We start from the raw sequence: 24,371 nt of genomic DNA, 5'->3' as shown, positions 1-24,371 counted from the left end.
TCCTAACATGATGAAGGCATTTTCCCTTAGAACCAACCCAAATCTCACCTGTTGTAACTTGAAGGTGTTTGCTCTTGTTCTGTCACTTGCTACCTGGGAGAAAAGACAGACAGAGCCCCAGCTGGCTCCATCCTCCTTACAAGGATTTGTAGAGTGCCAAGGTCCTCCCTGAGCTTTTTCTCCAGGCTGGATCCTCCCAATTCCATCAATGCTCCTCATCAAACTTCTGCTCCAGATCCTTCCCCAGCTCCCCTGCCCTCCTCTGTCCCCATGGAAGGGCAGCCCAGCCCAGTCCCCACTGAGCAGCCCCCCCAGTGGGGCCAGGCACCTGCATGGCAGAAAAAGGGTGCTTTTCTCCTGCCATTTCCTTTTTATTAATCCTTTTTATTAATGAGCATTAATAAAATGACATCCCTTTCCTGTGGGATGTCATTTGAAGGCTGTGGCTTGATGGAAGCCAGGTCCCCACAGTCCTCAGCAGACTTTGCTGTGTAAGCAGTGAAAATGTCACCTGAGCACTGGTGGCCTTAGAGCAGGAGGGAACATGGACAAGCCCTTGGCTGGTACTGAAACAGCTGGCAGCGATGGGAACAGGGTGAGAAGGGAGGTACAAAACTGCCCACCACACCAGGGCTTCTTCCAGGGCACAGTCACAGCACAGCATCATTCCCTCGGTGCCCCTCGGCTCCTGCTGTCCCAGGGACACAACTGGGTCACACTCCTGTCCCAGGGACACAGCTGGGTCACACTGCTGTCCCAGGGACACAGCTGGGTCACACTCCTGTCTCAGCTCACACCTTCCTTGGCTGCCATGGGGCCCCTGAGGCCCCTCCAGCCTCCTCCCCACCAGCCTGGGCACCAGGACCACTGAAGGGATGACAGCCCAGCAGGCACCCAGGACAAGGAAGGGCCTCTGGTGCTGTGGGTGAGAGAGAAGCAGCTCAGAGGGACCTGGCTTATATCCGTGGTAATGCAGAGGGAGCAACCACCATGCCCAAGGAGCTCAGGAAATGGAGCCCAGCTTCTTTCTGAGACAAAGTTTAATGTTTTATACAGCTCTGTGGTGGAAGAGAACATCATCTCTACCTTTGGTAATGTGATCACCTTTACAGGTGTTGGATTTATCACCCAAGATCTCCTCCAAGTGAAAAGACTTAAAAAAAAAAGCATGAACTGGTACAGGAAAATAACTGAGCCACTTGAGATAAATTATTGCACTGTAGTAGGAAGGAAAAGGAACTTGATGTTCGACTAGACACTTAAACTTTCTCTTATAATCTCTTTTGTTTCCTTGTAATTTTCAATGTTTTTTTCATCTTTGCTGTCACTGTCTCAACAACATGGCCATTATCAGTTTGGAGCTCTCCACTGAACCATCAGGGTCTGTAAAAAGTTACCCTGGGCACAAGATCTCTGTTCTTGTACTGCACTGCAAGTTCACATCCCACTTACTTTTTTCAGCCATATCCAGGTTCTTTTAGCATTACTGGTTCTAAGCTTACTGGGAGTTTGGTAATATCATTTGACTTTCTGGATTCTACCAAAATCAGGAGGCTCTTGGTGGAAGTAAAACCCAGGATGAAAACAAAAGGTGCTGTATTTCCAAAATGTAACAACAGAGATGCCAAAAGGTGGTAAAACCAATTTCTGCTGCCTCCTGAGACTGCTAACCCAAAGCCTGTGCACCTCAAGAGCCCAGCTCTGACTCCTAAGAACACAAGCCCTTTAAAGATCCTGAAAAAAATTGTGTGGATTGAGGTACAGACTTCAAAATCTTTGCAGAAGAAAGGCTCCATGGTAGCACAGTCGCACAAAGCCTAGAGCACTTCTCAGGAAAAGGAAATAAAATTCAACCAAAACTGATTTAAAGCAGCTCATCTTTTAATTGGTCCAGACACAATTTTTTCTGGTTGTACACAAGTTCTTGTTCTCCTCTGTGAATGGATGAGCCCTACAAACTTTTCTCAAGAAAATTAAGAAGCAAATGACTCGGGAAGCCAAAGTCAAGCTGTACAAGTACATATCCCTAAAAAGTGGGGAGAGAACAGAAATTATTATTTTAGTTCTTGCCACAGTCCCAGAAGGGCTTTGAGAGCTGGGTAGTTCTGAGCTCTGCTTACCTTCCTGGTAATGATCTCAGGATTTATGATGTCAAAGAGATCAAGCCTTTTGCTGTTCAGCAGCGAGGTCAGAGCTGATCCAATACCTGTGGAAGCAGCAAACCCATCCAGTTACAGGGATGTCCATCCTGGCTTGCTGCTGCTAATTGTGCCTCAATGTCCCACGACCTTCAGCCTGACAGAAAAAATGCTTTTCCTTTCTCCCAGCCATTTACATGGGGTGCCTCATTCCCCAAGGGTATCCAGCAGAAATTTCAAACAGATTTCAAACCACAAATGTGGCTTTCCCCCCCTTCCCAGTTATAAGTGTTATTGATGTATTTTTTCAGTGCTCAGATTTAGGAGATCTGATGTTAGACAATTTGGAGGAGGCTGGCACTTCCCCAAATGAAAACTCACTTGAAGTTACTTCTGGAATGCCAGCAACCAAGATCATATTCTGCAGGAAGCTTTGTATGGATGAGTCCTCCTGAAAACCAGAAAATTCATACAAAAATGCTTTAAAATACATTGTTTAGCCTCAAATGGCTTAGAGAATGCTTTTCTAAAGACTTACCCCACTTGGATCAGCTGTGCATTTAAACACTTTAATCTCTACACTGAAGAGAAGGGGGGAAAAGGGGAAGAAAAGTCACTAAGTGCTGCAGGGATCCTTTTTTTGTGCTGCTTTTAAACATGGGCCAAAAGAGGCAACTCTCAAGAGAGCACAGTACCAACCTGGAGTCCACAGGCTGCAAAATGAGTTTCTTTTCTGCATAGGTAGCTTGGATGGTGGCTGTGATTTCCTGCAGAGAGAACAGCAGGGTTCAGGCATAGCCTTATAGCAGGGAGCTGCATTTGGATATTTTGGGTTGTTTTCTAGGAGCCAGAGTTCAACATCCTTTTGGCTTTACCTCCAGGTGTTGCTAGAGAAGGCCAGCACTTTCCTTCTCCCCTTGCATGCAATAAACTCCCCCCTCATGCCCACAGCCTCTGGAGCTGCAGGCTGGCTCATCCACTGCACTTTTGCTATTTTGTGAGTCCTGCACGAGGATGGAAATGGCTTTGTAGTGTGTTCTTTCCCATGACATCCATCTCAACATCTGACTGGATGTAGAGAGAACAGCCTCAGGGCTGCCACAGGTAATCAATGCAATGCAAACCAAATTTAAAAGAGAAAGCAATCTCTGAATTCTGGCCACTTGGGCTCACTGTCTTGCTGTTGTCTGCACGTAAACATTCATTTAAGAGGAACATTTTGTGATGCAGTTGCAGATTACAACCAGGGTCTTGGCAGTCCAGGAGCAGATCTCATCCTAGGAGCCAAAATTTTGGGGATCACCTCTAATCCAGTGCTTCTGCAATCCTTGCAGTGTATTTCAAGATTCCATTTGGGGCATGAGAAACAGCCATGCATATTTCCTCTAACACCCTGCTAACATGGGATACTTGCTGAGGGAATTATTCTCAGCTGTGGTTAAACCTTTAAAACTGAGTGTGCCCAACCCTCAGGCAAGGGTTTGGGCTGGTTTTGTGTCTGTCTCAGCCCACAGCTACAAGACTGGACGCTGCTTTCCTGTGATGTTAACCATGACAGGGAAGCTGTTGGCATTTCTTTTTTCTGCTTGTTAGATTCACTATAAAGCAGTTTGGGGTGAAACACAGTGTAATCAGGACCCTTCACACAGGCTCACATAGAGAAAAAGGTTATATTTTGAACTCCACATTCTTCAGAGCTTCATTGTCCATTTCTGACACTGCTATACTCCTAGTGGGGACCTGAGCTAGAATTTGGGTACAAGGAGAGTTCAAAATAAATCCATTCCCATGGTGCCTTCACTTTCTCCTAAAACATCTCAGTGACACTACCCTGGGTCAGAGAAATGTTAATGGGGGCTCCTCAGAGCTTTCTGCTGCTTTGACCACCTTGCACATGGATCACTGTCACCATTTCCAGCCCCAAGGTCAAAGGAACACATGGGAGTGTCGAAATAAACTGATTTACCTTCTCCACCTGCCCTGGGTTAGCCACCCACCCTTGCCAAAGGGCTCCCTGCACACCAGGGATGGTCCTGACCTGGGACAGAGCCTGTCCCAAGCTCTTCACAGCCAGGAGGTGCCAGAACTGACCTTCTCCATGTACAGGGCCACCAGGGGTTCCTCTCCTGCCAGGGGGATGCTGACCTCCACTGCTACTGAGGACCTCACAATGGTCCCTTCAGGCTGGAAGGAAATCTGGGGCTGGCTGAGACTCCACACCTTGGCCACAGAGTCATTGTAGGAGGTGCCTTGGAAAATCTGGTCGAGTAAGGAGCAGAAGTTGAGTCAGGCTTTTTTCCATACCAATTTCATGCCAGCTTGTCACTCAGCTGCACTCATTTTGCTGTCCCCAGGTCCTCCTCCTGTTCACCCAAGCCCAGTAACTCAGCTAGGTTTCAGGGAAACTGTGCCAGCATGGAAGATGGAGAAATCCTCCTTGCAAAGCACAGCTGCTTCTCCATCAGCCCCTCTTTTTCTCCATCTGGCCCACCCAAGACTCAGATCGCCAAGGGAAGGACCCAAGTTGTTACAATGCAACAGAATCCGTTTGAAATTTCCTCGTTTGGCATGCAATGCTCTGAATAGGACAAAAAGTTACCATCTGCACTGCCTTCCTCTGCACTTCTGTGTCTTCCATCTCAAACAGCTCCTTCAGAAACAAACCAGAAACAGATAGTGAAAAAACAAAAGGTTGTGGTTGCTCCTGGGGGCTGTGCCCAGGGCAGGACATGGCTGAGCTCCCCCAGCTCCCACCCTTTTTTCCATCCCAGTGATCCCCCAGAAAGTCACATCCCTCTGCAATTCAGCAGACAAGTTTCCTATCAGCTGCTGTTATCCCTCCAAGGAATAACTCTGCCCTTTTGATAAGAGGGCACCAATTCCAGGCCCACCCAAAGTGACTGACTGTAGATTTCTACCTTCTACAGAAACCAGCTCTCACCAAAACACAGCATTCAGTGAATTTTCCACTTTCTCCCCAAAATATGATGTATGGGGTAAGGAGGGCACCCCTCTGGGACTGACCTGGAGTTTCTCCCCTCTGAGGTCCAGCACCAGCTGCCCATCCAGGAAGGCTGCAGCAGCCAGGGAGCTGAGGCTGTGCTCGGACAGCCAGAAGTAGAGCATCCGGGACTCGGTCAGCAGGGACGGGGAGAAAACAGAGTCACTGAGCCTGCTGGAGCTGTTCTTGTACAGCACAATGCCCTGGGAAGGAAAACAAGGGGCTTGGCCACAGCAAGCAGCAGGGAGACAGGAGAAAAGCCAACACCTGTGTGACCGTGTTCACAGGGGTTTTTGGATGAGGGAAGAGACGAGGATCTGACTCCATGTTTCAGAAGGCTTGATTTATTATTTTATAATATATATTACATTAAAACTATACTAAAAGAATAGAAGAAAGGATTTCATCAGAAGACTAGCTAAGAATAGAATAGGAAAGAATGAATAACAAAAGTTTGTGTCTCGGACAGAGTCTGAGCCGGTTCACTGTGATTGGCCATTAATTAGAAACAACCACATGAGACCAATCACAGATGCACCTGTTGCATTCCACAGCAGCAGATAACCACTGTTTACATTTTGTTCCTGAGGCCTCTCAGCTTCTCAGGAGGAAAAATCCTAAGGAAAGGATTTTTCATAAAAGATGTCTGTGACACTCCTGCATTTCCATGGATGCAGCAGGGAGCATCAGCCCAGCTGCAGTGCCCCAGCACAGCCCCACAGAACCAGCCCCTCCAAGCTCTCCAGAGCACAGCATGGCCAGAAAAGCTTTGGTGTCTGAGCAGCCTGGGCTACTTTACCTTGTGGTGGGACTCTATGTACGTTGCTTTTATGACAGGATCTGATGCAAGGGAGATATCGACAGCGATGTCCCCGTCCCGGACAAAATTGGCTGCAGGAAAAACACAAAAACCTCACAGAAACCAGGACCTTAAACAGGTGACTTGTGACTGTCACTTTTAGGGCTGGGTGCAGGGGGTGACAGGGACGTTATGAAGAGCACAGGGGTGGCACAAGGGTTCCCACTCCTTTGGATGCTAGCACTGATCCTCCTGCAGCTCCCTGACTCTGTATCTTCCCTGGGAAATTGGGATAATTATGCTCAGTTTTACTTTCAACTCCTTTTTCCTGATATCTGGGAGTGGGAAATCTCCAGATGGTGTACAGCCTTATGCCTAATCCTGCAGTACCTGCTCCTGTTCTAGCTAACATTGGTCCTGCAGCATCCTGAACAGCTGATCAGTACACACTGAAGAGAAATTCTTTATTAATTGAAATAGCTTTGAATCTATGTAATCATCATGAAAGATAACCTGATACAGAAAAATCCAAACATAACATTACTAAGGTTTATTTTGCTGCTGTCTGAGGGCTTGGGATCCCATACACATTTTTGAAGGACATTGTTGATGGATGTGGCTACCACTCAAATATTAAAAGCTGTACATAAGAAAAGAAAGCAGAAAAAACAAGAATATTTACCTGCTAAATCAAGTATATAGTTTGTCAGCGTCTGAGCAACAGCATTTATTTCCTTGCACACCTACAGGAGGAAAAGAAGGGGAAAAATTAGGATTTTGCATTCTAGAGCAGAGCTGAGCCTCATTGAGATCCAGGGGCTGTTGGTCAGAGTCCCTTGACAGCCTCAGGGTCAGCAACAGCTCTCACTTTGCCCAAGCTGCTTTTTTATTGTGTATTCAATTTATTTGTCTTATTTTTCATGGGCACTAACATGTCACTGCTGCTGTCTTGTGGGCAAGAAAAGTGTGTGGCATGCACAGAGAGCTTCCCTCAGTCCACAGGCTGATCTTATCTTACCTCCCTCTTGAGGACAAGCTTCAGAGTGAAGGAGATGAAATCTGTGAAGAGCTGCTTCAGCCAGCCGGGTCTGTGCAAGACAGGGAGCACAGTGAGGTCTGCACGTTTGGGTGGGTGGCATTTGGGGACAATAAATCTCAATGTTGGAAGGGGTCAGACTCACTGCTTGTCTCCTTGCAGGTGGAGTGTGAGTTTGTGGAAAGTCAGGTAGCAGTCTGAAGCATCAGGAGCCACTTGGTCCTTTTGGCACACTGCATGGGATGAAAGGAAAAAGGAAAAAAAACAAAAATAGCTGATTTGTTACTGAGAGGAGAAGGCAGAGTGCACTTTGCAGACACTGCAGGCCTGGAGCTGGAGCAGGGCATCACTGCAGAGGGCTCCCCACATCTCCCAGGGGATGCTTCCAAAAGATTCCAGACCTGTGGGAACTCAGCACATCCCTTTGGATGCCCAGAGTTGCCGAGAACCCCATCAGGGGGCTCGGACACCCTGGCATGCTCCCCAGAACACCTGGTGGCTTGATTTTGACCCCTGGAGCAAATTGCCAGTCTTGTATGAGGATGTGAAAGTCACACAGGTTTGAATAGTGTAATAATAAGATATTCACAGGGTGAAAATATAGATTTTAGGATTTTTGGTATGGGGGTCATGGGGACAAGATGGAGGAATCAGGGCGTGTCTAGTCTTTCTTCTTTTCTTCTTCTTGTTCTCCATTTTCTGCAGCGATGTTGGCACTTTGGGATTGGTTTAGGGTAGAAGTGCACTATCTAACATAGGTGATAGGTATTGGGAATTAAGTGTACATATGTTAAACTTAGTTTGTAGTATAAAAGGACAACACCACCCTGAGGGCGGTCAGAGTGCCTGTGGCTGCCCTGCTGAGCAGATCTTGGCTGGGCAGAAAGAAAATTTTATAGATAAGAATTAATAAACAACCTCAAGACCGAAAAGGAAAGAGTCCAGACTCGTTCTTCAGTTGCGCGGGCTGAAGCAGAGACATCCTGCACATTCTTGGGGCAGAGAACATCAACAGCAACCCGAGACAGGTTGGGGCAGGTGGGGCTGCCTTGCACCTGGATGGTTTCTGCTCACAGCTCCAGCTGAGCTGGTCTGCCAGGCACCCTTCTTCCTCTGCATACCTGCCAGCTGCCCTGGCTCCTGCCAGCAGGGACTCAGCTGCCCCCTGACACGACCCAGGAGAACCTGCACAGTGCATGCAGCCCACAAAGCAGAGTGGGGAGGGAATTTATTCATATTGCAAAATGTTTGGGTATTGCAGCATACTTACTCAGATTGATATTTAGCTGGAGATCAATGGAAGACTCAATTTCAAAATCAACTGAATGGAAAAGCTGCAAGCTGGAATGGCAGAAGAGGGGACATTTAGGAACCTGAGCCAGGAGCAGCTTCTCCCTGACAGATGTGGATTTTATAACACCTCTCACAGCTGTCCTTGCACTGCAATGGGCCAAGCCCCAGCACACCCCAGCCCATCTCAGACACTCTGGCTTCAAATCATTGCAAACTCCTGCCTTAGTGGCACTTTGGAGCATTAACCCCCCCTTTTTGCCCACTCAGAGTTTACAGAGCAACAAAGCAGAGAGACTCAGTCAACTCCTGCGCTTTGGCCATCTAGTCTTGCCATGCAAGGTGAGGACAGAAAAGCAGAAAGCAAGAAGGGGCTGAGAAGCTCTGCTGGAGTATAAAATCCTGTCTCAGGCAGTCATCAGTGCAGCCATGGCCAGAGACACTGAGGAGAGCAGCCCCACTTGTGCTTTGCCACAGTGCCAGGGGCAGCAGCAGGGCTGGGAGCGGAGATGGGGAGCCAGGTTGGGAGTAGAAATCAGCAGCAGAGCTGGGAGTGGAGCTGAGCAGTTCCAGCCCCATGGGCCAGTCCAAGGAGCAGCAGCAGGGCTGGGAATGGAGCTCAGCAGCTCCAGCCCTGTACTCACAACCAGGCCCCGGCGTAGCCGTAGGTCAGGGTCCCTTTGAACAAGGCTGTCACATTCCTAATGGAGATGTGGATGGCACTGTCGTCCTTGAGCTCCACCTCGCTCCTCTCGATGGACAAATCATTGACCTGGATGCTGGAAACAGCAGAGACAGAGCTTGTCCCAGCCCAGAACTCTTTGCTGGGATTGTTTTGGGTTTGTTCCTGAGGAATGGGATCTCTGAGGGACTCCAGGGCCAGACTCTGGAGCTTTTGCAAATCCCAGGGCCAGGTACAAGGACAGTGGCAGTGCTGCTTGTGCTCAGCCTTGGTGCACTGTGCAATGTTTGGATACAGGTTTTGGGATGATTTAAACAGGAAACAGGGAACAATGCAGCCCTGTTTTGTTGCAGGGCTCTGTGCAGCCGTGGTCATGGCAGGAAGTCGGTTCTGTGAGTACACCCCTGGATTTGTGCTCCCCATGTAAAAGTGAGTAACAAGTGACACCCAGCCTGCTTTGTCACAAAGCACAGCCAAGTGACATCCTGCTGACAGGGGCGGCTCTGGCACCCTGGATGGGTTCCCTCTGCCTCTTAATGTGCCTTGGCCACCCTCTGCCATCAGCGCCCACGGGTGCCCCAGTCCACAGGGACATTACTCCCCATCCCCATTGTCAGAAATGAGCTCTACAAGCTGCCTTCCCACTCAGATGGAAAAACAAATAACTCTTAATAACACATTAGCAGCCTAAACCTTAACATGCAAACTGTCTGCGACGCTTAGACCCAAAACTGTGTCTGCCCCAGCCCAGAGCTTTGCTTTCCCCAGGAACTGCTGGATCAGAGCTCCCTCCAAGGGCAGTTTCTGGTCCCCTGTGTGCCCCATCCCTCCCCTGGCACAGACACACCCAGATACTCACCCACTGAGCCCATAGGCCACCCTGCCGAGCAGCCTCATGGACCTTTCCCCGGTGATGTTCGGGAACTGGGCGCTCCTGAAGGCTGCCTGAATCACCTGTGCTGTTTCCCTGTTCACTGTCCATGGAAGAAAAGGGCAGAGGCGTCAAACTGCAATCTGCCCTGGCTGCAAAGCCAGAGCTGCACTCTGGATTGAAGCACTACAGAAGGTTTTTATCCGAGGCATTTGTGTTGGATTCAGGAAGCTCTAGAAGTAGTTTCGGAGTAAATTTAAAATATTGAAAATCCCTAACTGTGACAGCTGATGGCAGCAAGGGACAGTAGCGTGTGTGACTCGACAGCCACCAGTGGGAGCTGTCCCAGGGAGTCGTGGCCAGCTTTCACACACCTCAGGAGCAGATTTTGGAAAGGGCAAGGCTGTGCTCATCCTTACACCACACAAGCTGTTGACTTTACCCCAGTGCTTTGCTTTGTTTCTGCTTATTTGTATTGCAGTCAGCTCTGGGGTCTACAAAGAAAAAATTCTGAAAAAGTTTCTGTGCCCATTTTCCTAATGTTACACAGCCCATTCCAGCCTCAGCTTCAGGTAGATGCTTCTACAGAACTTTTTCCTTCCAGAAATACCCTCTGTTAGTTCAGCCCAGCATGAATACATCTCTCTCTGCATGTATCTCTGTCAGACGGGACAGGACAGAGATGTTCCCACCCTCCACAGAAGAATTAAGTTCCTCCCCCACAAAGCTCCCAAATCCTTGCAAATAAGCCCACAGCAGGTGAGAACCTGTTTCACCGACCCCAAGAGATGAGATTGCAATGAGGAGAGAAATCAAGCACACATTTGTTCAAGCTCTTTCATCATGCCAAAGCCCCAACAGGAACAGCACTAAATCCTGTGGCTGACAATAATTTTCAAGCTCCTTTGCCTGCTCATGCTTTAACCTGTGCTCCAGGCAGGTGTTCACACAAGAGGCACAGAAGCAAGAAACCCCCTCCCTGGGCTGATCTGTTCCAGATTTCTGGCAGAGCTGGGGCAAAGGCAGCCCCAAGGAGCAGGCACTTACACAGCAATGCCGCGGGCTTGGTCATCCTGCAGACGATCCCCGTGCCTCGGTAGGCAAAGGGCCCGAACTCGCAGGCTGCTGCTGCCTGGACAAGTCCTAGCAGGATGCTGAAGGTCCCCAGCACCATCCTGCCAGCCCAGCACATCCTCAGCCAGAGCAGAGAGAGCTGAGGAGACCAAGTGGTTCTTGACGGAGGCAGAGACTGCTTTCATACCCTCAGCAGAGCCCACTCGAAGCAGGACATGACCTGCTTCCTCCACTTATCAGAATTCATCACACATTTCCTAATCTTCCTATAGTTTCCTTAACACCAGTCATGCTGCACGCTGCCTTCCTCCCTCAGCAGGAGTTTGGGCTGCAGGGCTTGGTGCTGCTGCCAAGACTGCTTTAGCTCAGGACATGGACACACCAGGGTGGGTGGAAAAAGCTGGAGGGGGATGGAGAGTGGAGGAGGATAAAGTCAAGGGAGCAGCCTCACATGCTGCCTCAAGCCACTTCATCATTTTTAATTCATGCAGAAATATTCCTTATTTTGTATTCCTGCAGTGATTCCCCAGCAAAGCCCTGTTTGAAAGGTGCCTACATCATTCACTGCTCCTCCTTCCACTGATTTTATACACACTGAGGGGAAACTGAGGCACGCTCCTGGGACGGGGGTGTTTCCTGCTCCTACCGGCTGAACCCACATCTGGAAAGCTCCATGACCTGGGATGCATTTTGCCTCTTGTCTGGGTTGGCGAACAGTCTGATTTGCCCCCATGCCACTGAGGCAGAGCTTTCCCTGCAGCCAGGCTCTCAGCTGCTATCGGGGAACATCAGAGAGCCAGGCTCACATCCACTCCTTGTGCACCCCTGCCCTGTGTGCCGCTGCCCTGCTGCCCCTCTGCTGTGCTGCCCCAAAACACCCCCAGCACAGAACAGATTTCAGCAAGGAGGCTCACCGGAGCTCCCCTGCACCTTTAGCCAGACCAGGCTGAGGGAGAAGCGCAGGTGAGAACCGGGCAGCGCTGCAGGAGCAGCGCCCTGAGCAAGGCGAGGTGCCAGCCTCCCTCCTCTCCCTGGCAGATGCCTCATCCTCCCCGGGCAGGCTGAGCACGTTTCCTGCGGGGTCCCTGCTGGCCAGCAGCCCCCACCCTGCCGGGCTGTTTTCTTCCTGAGGTGAGAAAGTGAACGGCCTCGGGTACCCCGCGGGAGGCACTGCCGGTCACTGACCCCGAGGGAAGCCGAGCATCTGCAGCTTCCTCCAGGCTCCTCCAGCAGAGCAGCGTGGTGGCCGTGGACAGACGGGCTTCTGCCAGCCCAAAGTGCTTCATAAACGAGCAGCTAATGGTTGGAAACACAAAGGTACAAAGGCAGCAGGTGCTGGAGCAGCAGAGCTCCCGCATGGCACCATCTCAGCTGCCACAGCTTCCCCGCTGCCCTGGCCAGGAGAGCTCTTCCCAGGGCAGCTGCACAGAGCCTGGCCATGTCACAAAAGGAGTGGAATTCAAGAGGATTTAACCATCTGACAGCTCTATTTCCTGTCCTCTCAGTTTAAGGGGTGTAGGCACAGTGGCCCGTGCCTGGCATAAAGGGAACCCTGCAGGCCCCAGGAGGCCACAACCACTCCCTAGGCCAGGGCAGCAATTCACATCAGCATGGAGGAAAGGGAAAACTGGCACTTAAACACCCCTGAGTCAGTCACCAGGGTAGGTAAAGGCACAAAGCCCAAGACCCCAGCCCCACTGTGCTGTTCCTGCTAGATCCAGTGCATTCCCGGCCCCCAAAGGGGCCAGGCCCCTGCCCCAGCACGGCTGCAGAGTCTGCTGTCAGCAGAGCTCAGAGAAAAGGTGAACAGGGAACTGCTGGGCATTGACCTCCAGTGGGAACAGGAAGGCTGGAGCCTTTCTGCCTACAATTGCAAAAGCATGTGGAACACAGAGATGCTGTGAGCATCCTTGTCCTGGAGTAACCAGGCAGAGGCCAGGGCAGCAAGGACACCAGAGCCCAACCCTCCTCCCAGTGCAAGGTCAGGCTAGGACAAGTCAGGTCAGATTTAAAAGCCTAAGGAAAAGTTAATTTTGGCTAGCAGGAGGCAGGGCAGGCTTTAAACCCCAAAGAAAAGTTAAACATCCAAGCTGCAAAGGGGATGCTGGAAGATGTTTTGATAAATTCTTGCTGTGTAAGGCTTTATCTGAAGGCCGTGCACGCACACATGCACTTACCACCTTGCTGTGCACTGTCCTGTAACTGGGGTTGTTTTTCCCCATTGTCCAGGGCAGAGGTACATCACAGTGCCATTTAATCTTTGTGCTGCATTGACCAAAACATTTGGTGTTACCCTGCAGATGCTTCCTGAGAGCTTTCCAGGTACCCTGGCTGTACCCGTCAGCAGGATGGGCCCAGCAGCACTGCCAGGATCCAACTGCAGCTCAGCCCTGCCATGGCAGCGGGGCCAGCCCAAAGAGCACTGCTCCTGTCTGTCCCAGATGTTTATAAAATTGAGACAAATAACAGTCAAATAAGATTTGTTTTATGAACTAGTTAAGTCAATTAAAGCTATGCAATGTTTGAATACAGATTTGTGATGCCAAATGAAATTGGTATTACCTGAGTTACTCTCAAAATTTTAGAAAGCAGGAGTAACCTGGAATCCACCATCACATGATAAAGTGAGGGCTCTCAGTCTCAAGGAGTGTCCATGGGTGATGTCCTGACCCCAGGGGAGGGTTCCCCCACTGCAACTCCAAATTCTCCTGAAGCCAACTCAATTCCTTCTCTTCTGTACCAGTATCATCCATAACAACCTCTAAAAAGAAAAAATAAGCTGGCACACACAAATCAGCCCAGGCTTTTCACAGCTGAGGGTGCCCAGAGCAGCTGGGTTGGAGCTGGAAGTGCAGCCAGCTGCATTTCTGTGGCACTGGCAAATCCAGGCTGAAAGAGCAGCAAATACAACTTTCAGTGCTACTGTGAGAAACTGAGGAGTTTCTTCTGCAGCACAGGTCACTGAACAGACACAAGACATGGTCCCAACAATTCCCAGGATTTGTCCAACCCTCCCAGGCAGGCAGCTGAACGTGAACTCACTGCAGGTTTGTGAGGGGCTGTCACACCAGATGACACCCATGATATCACCCCGTGATATCACTCCATTGGAAATTCACAGCACATTGAACACTAGCAGGCATTTCAAGAGCTACTCTTGTGCAGCAGAAGGGCTGGAGGGAGGTGGTGAAGATGCAGTCGGCACATTTGGTAACACTGAGGAGACTCAGTTTGTGTGCACTGCTTTGCAAATGCCACCAGCCCCACAGCTAGAACTGGATCACAGGACAAAGAGCAGAGGGAGGCTCTAACACTCAGCTGGGCATTGCACAGCTCTGGGGATGTCCTGGCTGCTGAGAACAGGGACAGCAGGCAAGTCAGTGCATAATGAAACAGCTCTTCAGAGAAAAGGGGAAACAACACACAAACAAACACAGCACCAGCTTATCTGCTCAGCAGCAGCCTCATTCTCATGAGCTTTGTGTCCCCAGAGCTGAGGACAGGACCAAATCTGTAGTGACAAACAGGACCTGAGTGGCTCCCCAAGCAAGCAGCATGATAGGAGCTTCCACAACGAGAACAAAGGTGTCTGAGAACAACAGATTGGACATTTTTCTCTGACTTGTTTCTCAGTGGGGACAGAGAACTGCTCTCAGCTAGGGGCAGCTGCCAGAGAGTATCAGGGGACACAGCAGCAGAGGAACTGGCTTTGTCCTGCTGCTCACTTTGCCACCCTGTGGACCTTCAGAGGATGTTCACTGCCACAACCTGCCTGCTCTCGGGGGCCTTACACAACGGTGCTGCAGCTCACAGGCAGAGGAGCTAAACCAGCAGCAGAGTCAGAGCTGGAAGTGTGAGCCAAGGCAAAGCCAGCCTCCTAAACCCACAAGCCTCAAGGCCCCTTCTGGTCTCTCAGCTTCTGGCCCAGCAGAGGGGACAGCCTTGCTCTGGAAGATTCAAGGTTTGTTTGCCTTGTGTCTAATCTGGATTCCCTCATTTTCAGGGCCATGCTCACTTGCAGCCAGGCTCTATCCCCTTCCTCGCCATCCCTCCTCACATTCCTCACTGTTTACACTGACAGCTCTCCAGGCTGAGCTGCCTCAGTTCCTTTCATGCCTCAGTTGTCTCTGCTTGCTCCTAGGGACTCAGGCAACCAGAGGCATTCCCTGCTCAGGGCTCAGTGACAGGGTTAGGGCCACCCCAAACCTCCAACTCCCCAGAACATCAGGCTGGCTCAGTCAGAAGTGCTTGGAACCCTCAGCCAGGCACTGTCCCCTCACAGCCACTGGCAGTTGCCTCTGCAGGATTACACAGGATTTACTTCCACATTTTGTGTCCTCTGTTGCAGTCACAGCCCCCCTCCACACCAATGCATTTAACAGAACCATTAAGGAAATCTCCTCTAAGGTCCAGGACTCTCACTGCATCTCTGCAGCGGCATTAGCTACACTTCATTAGTTTTTCAACTAGGTTTAAATCCATCTGGCCTGCTCCTGGGAACAGCAAAAGCTGCAAGACAACAGATGTTTTGCTGTCTCAAATTTTCAGACTAGAGATTTCACAAGTAATCCAGCATTATGTGCTCATTGTCTCCACCATATCAAACCAGTTTCTTTCTGGCTGCCAGGAACTGCTCTCTCCTGCTCAAGCTGAGCACAGGCACAGCTCAGTTAATTTAGGTACCGAGTGAGGGTTTGCTATACCCTGAGGGAGAAAAACCCACAATCCACAAAGCACCCTTGATGTGGAGCACACCCAGTGCAGCACCTCAGGTGAGAGCTGCAGCTGTGTCTAGGGTGGGGAATGGCTGTCACCCATCCCGTGCCCACCACAGGGACAGGGACACAGACTGTGAGGGTAAAACAGCCTGGGATGCCTCTTTTTGGGAGAGTGCAATTCCCAGAGCAGCACCAGACCATTACCCAGGCAAGAAAGAGTGGGCACCTCCTCCAGGAACATCTTCAAAGGCTTATGCAGGATATATCTGGGGCAACAAAACTGACCTCCTCTCAAATGATTTCATTTTAAATAATTATTTTACCACTGTCCTACCCATCCTCCAAGTCTCCAGCAAACTGAAGATATGGCAGAAGAACACACCTGGAAAAGAATTTGTTCAAATCAAAACCAGCACAAGAATGAAGTGGATTCCACAGGTAACACCATCAAATCATGTTCAGCATCAGTCTGATCTGCCATGGCAAGATCAAGCATTACCTGCTACAACTGCTGGCCCCAAGTGATGTGTGCTGGCCCTGCCAACACCCCTCACATTGTCCTGCCAGGTGCAGGCAGCAAAGGAAGAGAGTGACAAGTTCCAGAGTGGCAGCTATTCCTAGAGAGCACATTTCAAGCCAAGTTAAACCCTGAGCCAAGACTGTGCAGCAACTCCACCATAAGTCTCAGGCAGGGTTCAAGGAGCCCAACTTCCCAAATACATACAGAATTTCCCATTTCAAGATGTCCATGGCCTTTTTGTTACCAGCCTTCCATAAACAAACTCCAAACTATTCAAGGTACTTTACCTGCTGAAGAACACAGCTGAGCAAGGAACTGAGTTCAGCACCTTTTCCCCTCATATCCCAACTCCCTCATCAAGACTTTTCAATAAAAAATAGGCAAGAACACACCCTGTGCTTTAGAAGATATATACAAATGGATATAAATGCCTGCAAATTTTATTGTAATAATAGCCCTTAACCATATCAGAATTTAAAGGGAACACAATTAAATTATACAAGAGGAGTTGCACTGGAGTGAGAATGCAAAGTTGAATACAGGAATTGGACTGCTTTAACTTTGCATCCAAAAGTAGTGAAAAAGTTTACATTTCGCATAAGTTTTTGCTAAATATATTTATACCTGAACATATTTACTCTTCCCTCATGATCTGGCAGCAGGGCAGAGGGGAAGGAGGAATTAAATCTTGAATTTAAACTATCTGAATTCAGCAACATGAAATTTAGCCTGCAACTCCACTGAGGTAATTGCTCATCCACATCACCATCTTACAGTCCTCCACTCTGTCCAACAAGGAGATTGCACAATACATTCTTCACAGGGAAATATTTACAAAGAACATTTAAAATATTGAAGCAATTTAACAATAGATCTTTCCTAAAAACCTGCTAATGCATATCTAGCAATTTTTGTTGGAGATCCTACACTCAGTGTAATTAAAACAGCATTTGAAACATTCCAACAGGAATCACATTGCACAGAAGAAGCAATTTGCTTCCCTAACATTTTTGCACACCCGCTCAGAGCCTGTGCCTTTAGTGCACAAGTCCACAATGCCAAGCCTCTACACAGGTACCTAATAAATGCTATGGAACAAAGTTCTTTGGAATGAGGACAAGCATCTCAGTCCCTGGGCTGTAATGATGTAAGGCTTCTTGCAGCTTTATTTGCTCGCTCAGTGAAAGCCAGAGGAAGTGCCATCCCTTTCCATGCCTGCTCTGGAGTTGGTGTCTGCTTCTCTCAGGTGTCCACTGCAGTTTCAGACAAGCAGATTGGTTACAAATCAGTTACGGGTCAGTCCGGGCCCTTCTGGAAGGAGGGAGGCAAAGAAAGTCTTGAAGAAAACCCACACGGTGCTCACAAGTGAAGGGCTGGCCTGCTGCAGCTCTTGGAAAGCCTGTCCCTCACCAGGAGGTGCCTCAGACTCATTTGTTCTGCCTCCATTTTCCCCCTGTCAAAAGAAAAGATACTTGGTAAAGAAGAATTTCAGAAACATATTAGAAAAATCTGGCATCAAACCGTGGTTTTGTTGCCACAATTGTCACTGTTTGAATATAACATTTTTCAAGTAGCTCCAGATATAAAGTCAAAAGCCCAAGCTGCACATGGACACTACTGGTTAACTCATACTGGTGTCCAGAAGCACTGTCCAGGACATCCATCAAGCACCAGATCAGGTGAATTGTGTATTTACAGCTAATTAACTTTCATTGACATCAGAACTGTCAGCTTGAAATGAAAGACTCCAACTGCTTATAGACACAAATCCTACAGAGGTGTAGCCTGAACCCTGCCCTCAGTTACAGCCTGTAACAGACCACTTCCCACTACAACTTCCTAAAGAACAGAAGAAGCTAAAGATCACCAAAATATTTCAGGTTAACTAATGAATTTACTACAGGAGGACTCAGGTGGTAATTATTCTCCCATAGGTCTTACGGAAGTTTCAAGAAAATATTTTTTTCTACTACACAATTATTAAACCAAAAGCAAAAACTTCCCAGGGTATCATGGTTTAAAAATATAGCAAGACAATACCTGAAAATTATTGTTCTGGTCTTGGTTTAGAGCAGCTTGAGGAGGAACATTGCCTGGGAAGGGCTGAACTGGTCTTCGTCTAAATGGGAACCGTCCAGCATGGTGCCTGGGAAACGCAACAAATTAATTAATTAATTAATGCTGTTTCAACATGACTCATCCTGTTACACAACAGCTGCACATCTGATTGCTCAGAGCTGCTGGCAACCACCAACAGTAAAATTTAAGGACTTTCAGTGGAATAATGAACCTTCAACTCTCCAAGCCTACAGAGATGTTGGAAAAGCTGCTCCACTTTTAACTCCTAGACCTACACAATTCAGACACCTACATCATTTGTTCCACAGGTGATCAAAGAATTTAAGAGGACAGAGTATTTTTCTCAGATAAGACATCCCAAGCATAGCAGCTGAGGGTCCATTATCTCTGTGTTTTTATCCTAATTATATTCCCCCACAGAGAGGTTCAAAGGCAGTTCAGGACACTCCACTCAGTTCAGCTTGGTCTGCTCTCCAGAGGGGCAACAAGCAGAAGAACTGCATGGATGCATGACTGAACAGCAAGTGTGAGATCCCTTCCCAGACTTCAACCACTAATTCCCCAACAACAAACTGTAATTTCCCACACTGAACCTAGAGGTTTGTCTGCTCCATGCTGCTGAGTCCCTGGAGCTTTACAACAGGGGTTACTTTGGTTTCAAGTGGTTTTCTGAAATAGAAAGACAGCCACACCAGAAACTGCAAAACCCCAGTGAGATCAGCCACATTCTTAATTTAAACCAGACATAGGCTTAATTATAATTTTTCTAAATACTTAATTATACCAGGATATAGGAGTGGTTTGCCCTTTCCAGGTCCAAGAGTCCTATGAAGCTTAAGCACCAGGAAGCTCCCTGAGCACAGAACTCAGCACTTCAGTGAAACCCTTCTGAACAGCAAACATTAACACATCCACTTACACATACATCAGAACAGTGCCACCCATGACGATGAGGAGTCTGCTGATGCTGGAGTAGAAATAGACCATGTTGACAAAAACATATAACAATGTTGCTGAGTAGAGCCAGTCCAACCAGTCTCGATTGCCACCCTCCTCATCTTCCTCCATGAGGGGCCCTCCTTGGGCATTCATCCTCAAGTTCTGGTCAGCCACTGCATTAACTTGAGCAGCAACATTCTGGTTTCCGGGCTGGTTTTGGGCAGGAAATGGGTCTGGGAGAGGAGCTGGAGGTGTCACTGGTATCTCCTGAGAATGCCGTGCATGGGATGGGTCAGCAGATGCAGCAGTGGAAGCCAAGCTGGAAGCAGAGAACAAAGTACAGAATGAGGCTCAGCCAAACCCTCTCACTCCACACAGGCCCTGTGTGTGAAAGTCTGTCCATCTTTAGCAACAGAGTCAGATCACAGGCAAGTAGAAAGCATTAAGTTTAGAGGCTACAGAAGCATAATAAACAAGTTTTAGTTCTACCCATAACAATTGTATAGACTTCAACAAATCAAACCAGGCACCCTCCCCCTTTAGCAACACTTCAAAAAAACAATTTAGAGCAATCTTCAGGTAATCTAAGAGCCTTCTGCAAGCCTCAGCTTGACCTATCACTGATGTCCAGTCAATGCTGTATGCACTTGGAGCAGTCAAGAAAAAGAACAAAGGCTCCTCAGCAGGATCAGATTTACTTCAGTCACCTGCCCTCCCAGTGAACAGTCAGGCAATGGGCAAGATTCAGAACCACTGGCCTGAACAGCAGCAGAGCAGCAGTTAGGGGTACACTCCCACAACATTCAGCACAGGTTATGATGAAAAAGTCTCCAAGCACCATCAAAAGAGGAAGAATTGCCATGAGCTGTTAAATTTCTTGTATCACAGTTTCTACTTCCTACTGGCAGCTTGAATAGAACACTTACTATTGCATGTAGTACTGTCTTGCATAAATCTGCTGGAACCAGGACATCTGAAGCATGCTGTAGGTTGTGTAAGCAGAGAAGCCAGGAGCCACACTCTGGAAGGGATGCTGAGTTGTTTCCAGCCTTGGTCAAAATTTGAACACATTCATTAGCAAACACTGGACTAACAGCAAAAGCAATTTCTTACAGAACAATGTGAATAGTTTCTGCCATTTTGTGCACCCAAATACAAAATTAATGCTTCCTTCTAGACACCTCTTTACCCACATGAATAAAGGAAAGACTTTTCTTCCTAATTAACAGAGCAGTGCATTTCCTTTAGATGCCACATCCTTGGAAGTGTTCAAGGCCAGGTTGGACAGAGCAACCTGATGTAGTGAAAGGCAGAGGGCTGGACTAGGTGGCCTTTAAAGGTCCCTTCCAATCCAAATTATTGTATGTCTACTAAAGCTTTTCTATAAAGCCTCATCACACGTGGCCCATGTTCTACGGACTTATGGCAGTATAGGTGGCCTCCAACACAAACACACATCTTAAAAATGTACATAAAACTGTATTTACCCATTACTGGCTTCTGCTGATGACTGGACACCTGAAGAGCTCCTCGACCTTCCACCATTTGAGGAAGACACATTTGATTCCTGCCTGGTTTCCAATGGTAACTTGGGCTGATCAGCTTTAACCTACAGACAGCAGGGCAGCCAGTGAGGTTTACCCAGGACACCACACACACTTTGTGCAAGAAGTCTACACCCCACAAAGTATGCCCTTAACACTTATTCCTGCACAGCACCTCTCAGTGCTGTCCCTGCCTCTGGGCACCACACCACAAGCACCTCTATCAGTACTTTAAACCTCCTGGAACCAAATTACTGAGATGCAAAACTGATTTGATGCTACTCCTCCCTTTCACAAGATTTATATTTGTATTTGTTACTTCTTATGCACACATTCAGTGTCCATCTGTTATAAAAATATAAGATACAAAAGTCACTTTGGCTTTTTCCTATGGTAAATTTGTACTTGCACAAACTGCTGTACACAGTTCAAGAGCTGTCCTGTGGTGATGTATCTGACACCCAGCCAAAGCTGGCTGACATCTAGCAACCAGCAGGCATGGGTAGGGTTAGCTCACAGTGCCTTTACTGGGCAACAGGAGCACACCTCTAGAAACCTTTGCCCAGCCACTTTAAAGAAAGCAAGGGTTTTGGTCATTTGTACTTGAGAGCAGTCGGGACTGAGCTCAAGCACTAAGGCTGAGCCTGCAGAGAGGAAGCCACAGATGAGTCATTAATGGGAGCAGTTAAAGTGTCTGCAGTTCTCAGCCTTCTTCCTTCCCCACACACATCACAACCACTTCCCTCCACTTCTGACCACAAGCTGTTTGTCCAAGCGTGCCTGGAAACAGCAAATCATAATCTATTTAATAAAACTGAATCTGCCAGAAGGCATTTCTCCCCTGAGCAGCACATCACAACTAGATCTTTCTTAACAGATACCATGAGAATCTTTACTGATGAACTGCAGAGGCAGTTTTTTTTACTCAGCTTAATCTAAATACATTCTCACATTCCCAAACAAATTATCACAAACTAATACTGCTGTTGCACTAATAGGGAAAAGGGAACTGCAGTAAAAGGGAACTTTAAAATGGTCATGCAACACTTCTTGTTTTCAGTTACAAGCCCAAGATTCAGAGTTAAGTTTAATTACCTCTGATTTGGTTCCTTGCATATTTGCAGGAGTCTTGAAGTTGTATACCAAATGAAGAGCATGCAGCTCCCCATGCTGAAATATAAGGGAAGAGCTGTTAAAAAAAATCCCTTCTCCAGATATATTTCAGCACATCATAAAAGATACTTTTTTTATACCTTTGGCAACAATTCTCCCAGACAGTGATGATCAAGCAGCAGCTTCCCAGAATAAATCAGCTTTTGGTCCTCTTCAGGCTTTGAAGAAAGAAAACAAGGAATAGGATTACTTGCTCTGCCAAGCATTAACCAACACAGCTTCCAGCTGGTGCAGAAAGGCACAGAGCTTGGAGCACCCCACATACTAAGGTGCATCTCTCAATTCAACTGAAGTTATGAGCACAACTGAATGCCCAAGAAGGATATTATGGAGGTGTAAACCTGCATAAGAACCTAAAGTCCCTTGGACAAAGAATTTGGTTCATGTGTTATATCTTTCACAGTGCTAACAAAAATATTTGTATTTCTTAAAAACAGATGTTTGGAGTTCCACCTAATCTGATCAGCAGCAGAGGTGGTGTCAAGTCAATCTGTTACACCCCATCCAACGGGACCCAGCAGCTCTTCATCAGGAGCTGGTGGAGCACATGGAGCCTGTTCCTGGCTAATCACCACACTGCCAGGGAAAGCATGGCAAAGCACAGGAACCAGGCCTTCTCCCAGGCAACTAGTGACAGGACAAGGGGAAATAGCTTTAAGTTTGCAGGGCATACTCCAGCTGGATATTATGGAAAATTTTTTCACTGAAGGAATGGCTAAACATCAAAATGGGCTACCCTGGGAAGTGGAGTCACTATCCCTGGAACTCTTGAAAAATTTAGTATAGACATGCCATATATCTAGATATAGCCACACTATATCTAAGTGTGGCTTAGATACAGTGGCATTTGGTCAAGGTTGAACTTGGCGGTCTCTCCCGAGTTTGTCTGCTCTGTGAAGGCCACACACCGTCCCGTGGGAGCAGCGGGGCTCGGAGCGCAGCTGCTGCAGCAGCGCTCCCGCCTCGGCTCCCGTGTCCCGGGGCTCGGGGGCAGGCACACACCGGCATTGCAGCCCCTCACAGCGCGGGTGTCCCGGGGCTCGGGGGCAGGCACACACCGGCATTGCAGCCCCTCACAGCGCGGGTGTCCCGGGGCTCGGGGGCAGGCACACACCGGCATTGCAGCCCCTCACAGCGCGGGTGTCCCGGGGCTCGGGGGAGGCCACACCGGCATTGCAGCCCCTCACAGCGGGGTGTCCCGGGGCTCGGGGGCAGGCACACACCGGCACGCAGCCCCTCACAGCGCGGGTCCGGCTCGGGGCAGGCACACACCGGCATTGCAGCCCCTCACAGCGCGGGTGTCCCGGGGCTCGGGGGCAGGCACACACCGGTATCCCAGTCCCTCACAGCGCCGTGTGCCCCGGAAAGGGGCCCGCCCGCCCGGCTGGGCGCGGTGCCCGGGCGCGGCTGCGCTGCCGCGGGCTCTGCCGTCCCCGCACACCTGCGAGCCGCGCAGTGCCGGGAGGCCGGCTGGTTAATCATTAACCGCGGCCGGCCACAAACCAGTCCCGAAATAGCCCAAGCGCAGCCCAAGCGCGCCCCAAGCGCGGCTGACGCAACCGGGACCAGGACACCCCGCGGGGGGGCAGGTACCGGTCCCGGAGCCCCGCGAGAGCCCCGCGGCAGCTGCCGCCGCTGCCCCGCGGGGAGCCGCCAGCCAGCCCGCACCACCCACCCACCCAGCCGGGCTGCACGCAGGGACCCCCGGCGGGGCTGCGGCAGGAGCGGATTACGCACTCACCGGCGCGTCGGGCAGCAGGCGGCGCAGCTCGGTCTTGAGGCGGCGCACGGTCCAGGCAGGCCGGGCACTGAGGCGGAGGTCGCGGTGCCGCTGCGCGGGGCTCCGGACCAGCAGCGACAGCGGCTCTTCCATGGCGGGCGCGAGGCGGGCGGTGATTGCAAAACCTCCCCAGCCAGAGCTTTATAGGGGCCCGCCCCGCCGCAGGGCCGCGGTGGCTGCGGCTGATTGGCCGCGATGGGGCGGGGGCGGGGGCTGCCACGTGGGCCAATGGGACGGAGCCTCGCGTGCAGGGCCGTGATGAAACGGAGGCGCTGATTGGGTGGTGCCGGGTGAGGGGCGGGGCTATGCTGTCACCACGGCGACTGTGACCCGCCCCGCCCGGGCCCTGAGGGGCGGAGGCCATGGCGGGGGTGGTGCCGCTCTCCTCCGTCCCTCCTTCCACCACCGGCGCCAACGCCGCTCTTAGCGATCCCTTGTTTCGCCTTCCCTCTCCCCTTGCCCGCTGGAGCAGCACCGTTCTGTGGAGCTCCGCACGTGCTGCATCCACAGCCTGATCCGGGTGAAACATCCCCTTTTTCCTTATGGTTATTTTACCCGATAGCCGGTTTACTGCGGGCTTTGTGGGTACACGACAAACCATATTTCTGGCAGGAGCCAAAAGAAGTGTGCAAAGATGCTGGGGAAAGTTAGTAATTCATGGCATTTTTACTAAAAAAAAATTAAAAGGAAAAGCCATAAAAATGTGGATCAGCAGCTTTTGAGCGCT

The 24,371-nt window shown here is 49.5% G+C and overlaps 2 protein-coding genes across 2 annotated transcripts; both read right to left on the bottom strand.

The window, feature by feature from the left end:
* Nucleotides 1–1,908: 1,908 nt before the first annotated feature.
* CETP (cholesteryl ester transfer protein) lies at nucleotides 1,909–11,027 on the bottom strand. Its single transcript, XM_030956096.1, has 16 exons — nucleotides 10,865–11,027; nucleotides 9,806–9,920; nucleotides 8,909–9,043; nucleotides 8,245–8,315; nucleotides 7,120–7,207; nucleotides 6,957–7,026; nucleotides 6,621–6,681; nucleotides 5,939–6,030; nucleotides 5,163–5,342; nucleotides 4,738–4,788; nucleotides 4,230–4,397; nucleotides 2,838–2,905; nucleotides 2,677–2,719; nucleotides 2,520–2,589; nucleotides 2,121–2,206; nucleotides 1,909–2,026 (listed from the first exon to the last, which is right to left on the bottom strand). Exons 1-16 carry the CDS (start codon nucleotides 11,007–11,009, stop codon nucleotides 1,952–1,954), a joined length of 1,518 nt encoding a protein of 505 aa, XP_030811956.1. The 5' UTR covers nucleotides 11,010–11,027; the 3' UTR covers nucleotides 1,909–1,951.
* A 5,539-nt stretch (nucleotides 11,028–16,566) lies between these two features.
* Nucleotides 16,567–23,749, bottom strand: HERPUD1 (homocysteine inducible ER protein with ubiquitin like domain 1). Its single transcript, XM_030956003.1, has 8 exons — nucleotides 23,606–23,749; nucleotides 21,945–22,022; nucleotides 21,787–21,861; nucleotides 20,635–20,756; nucleotides 20,074–20,196; nucleotides 19,128–19,466; nucleotides 18,170–18,275; nucleotides 16,567–17,582 (listed from the first exon to the last, which is right to left on the bottom strand). Exons 1-8 carry the CDS (start codon nucleotides 23,735–23,737, stop codon nucleotides 17,415–17,417), a joined length of 1,143 nt encoding a protein of 380 aa, XP_030811863.1. The 5' UTR covers nucleotides 23,738–23,749; the 3' UTR covers nucleotides 16,567–17,414.
* Between the last annotated feature and the right edge of the window lie 622 nt (nucleotides 23,750–24,371).

Source organism: Camarhynchus parvulus, chromosome 11 (genome assembly GCF_901933205.1).
Source record: "Camarhynchus parvulus chromosome 11, STF_HiC, whole genome shotgun sequence".
In the NCBI taxonomy this organism is placed as follows: Eukaryota; Metazoa; Chordata; class Aves; order Passeriformes; family Thraupidae; genus Camarhynchus; species Camarhynchus parvulus.
The sequence above is the reverse complement of the archived record's forward strand: the minus strand, read 5'-3'. Positions and strand labels throughout refer to the sequence as shown.

What these genes read in the sequence shown, in the direction of transcription:
- CETP (XM_030956096.1), bottom strand. Translation starts at nt 11,009, where the DNA reads ATGTGCTGGGCTGGCAGGATGGTGCTGGGGACCTTCAGCATCCTGCTA. An exon ending in CAAGCCCGCGGCATTGCTGT is followed by an intron (nt 9,921 to 10,864) that starts GTAAGTGCCTGC and finishes TTCCATGGACAG; the next exon opens with TGAACAGGGAAACAGCACAG. An exon ending in ACATAGAGTCCCACCACAAG is followed by an intron (nt 5,343 to 5,938) that starts GTAAAGTAGCCC and finishes TTTCCTTCCCAG; the next exon opens with GGCATTGTGCTGTACAAGAA.
- HERPUD1 (XM_030956003.1), bottom strand. Translation starts at nt 23,737, where the DNA reads ATGGAAGAGCCGCTGTCGCTGCTGGTCCGGAGCCCCGCGCAGCGGCAC. An exon ending in GCCTGCTGCCCGACGCGCCG is followed by an intron (nt 22,023 to 23,605) that starts GTGAGTGCGTAA and finishes CTTTCTTCAAAG; the next exon opens with CCTGAAGAGGACCAAAAGCT. An exon ending in GGCACTGTTCTGATGTATGT is followed by an intron (nt 18,276 to 19,127) that starts GTAAGTGGATGT and finishes TGCGTTTCCCAG; the next exon opens with GCACCATGCTGGACGGTTCC.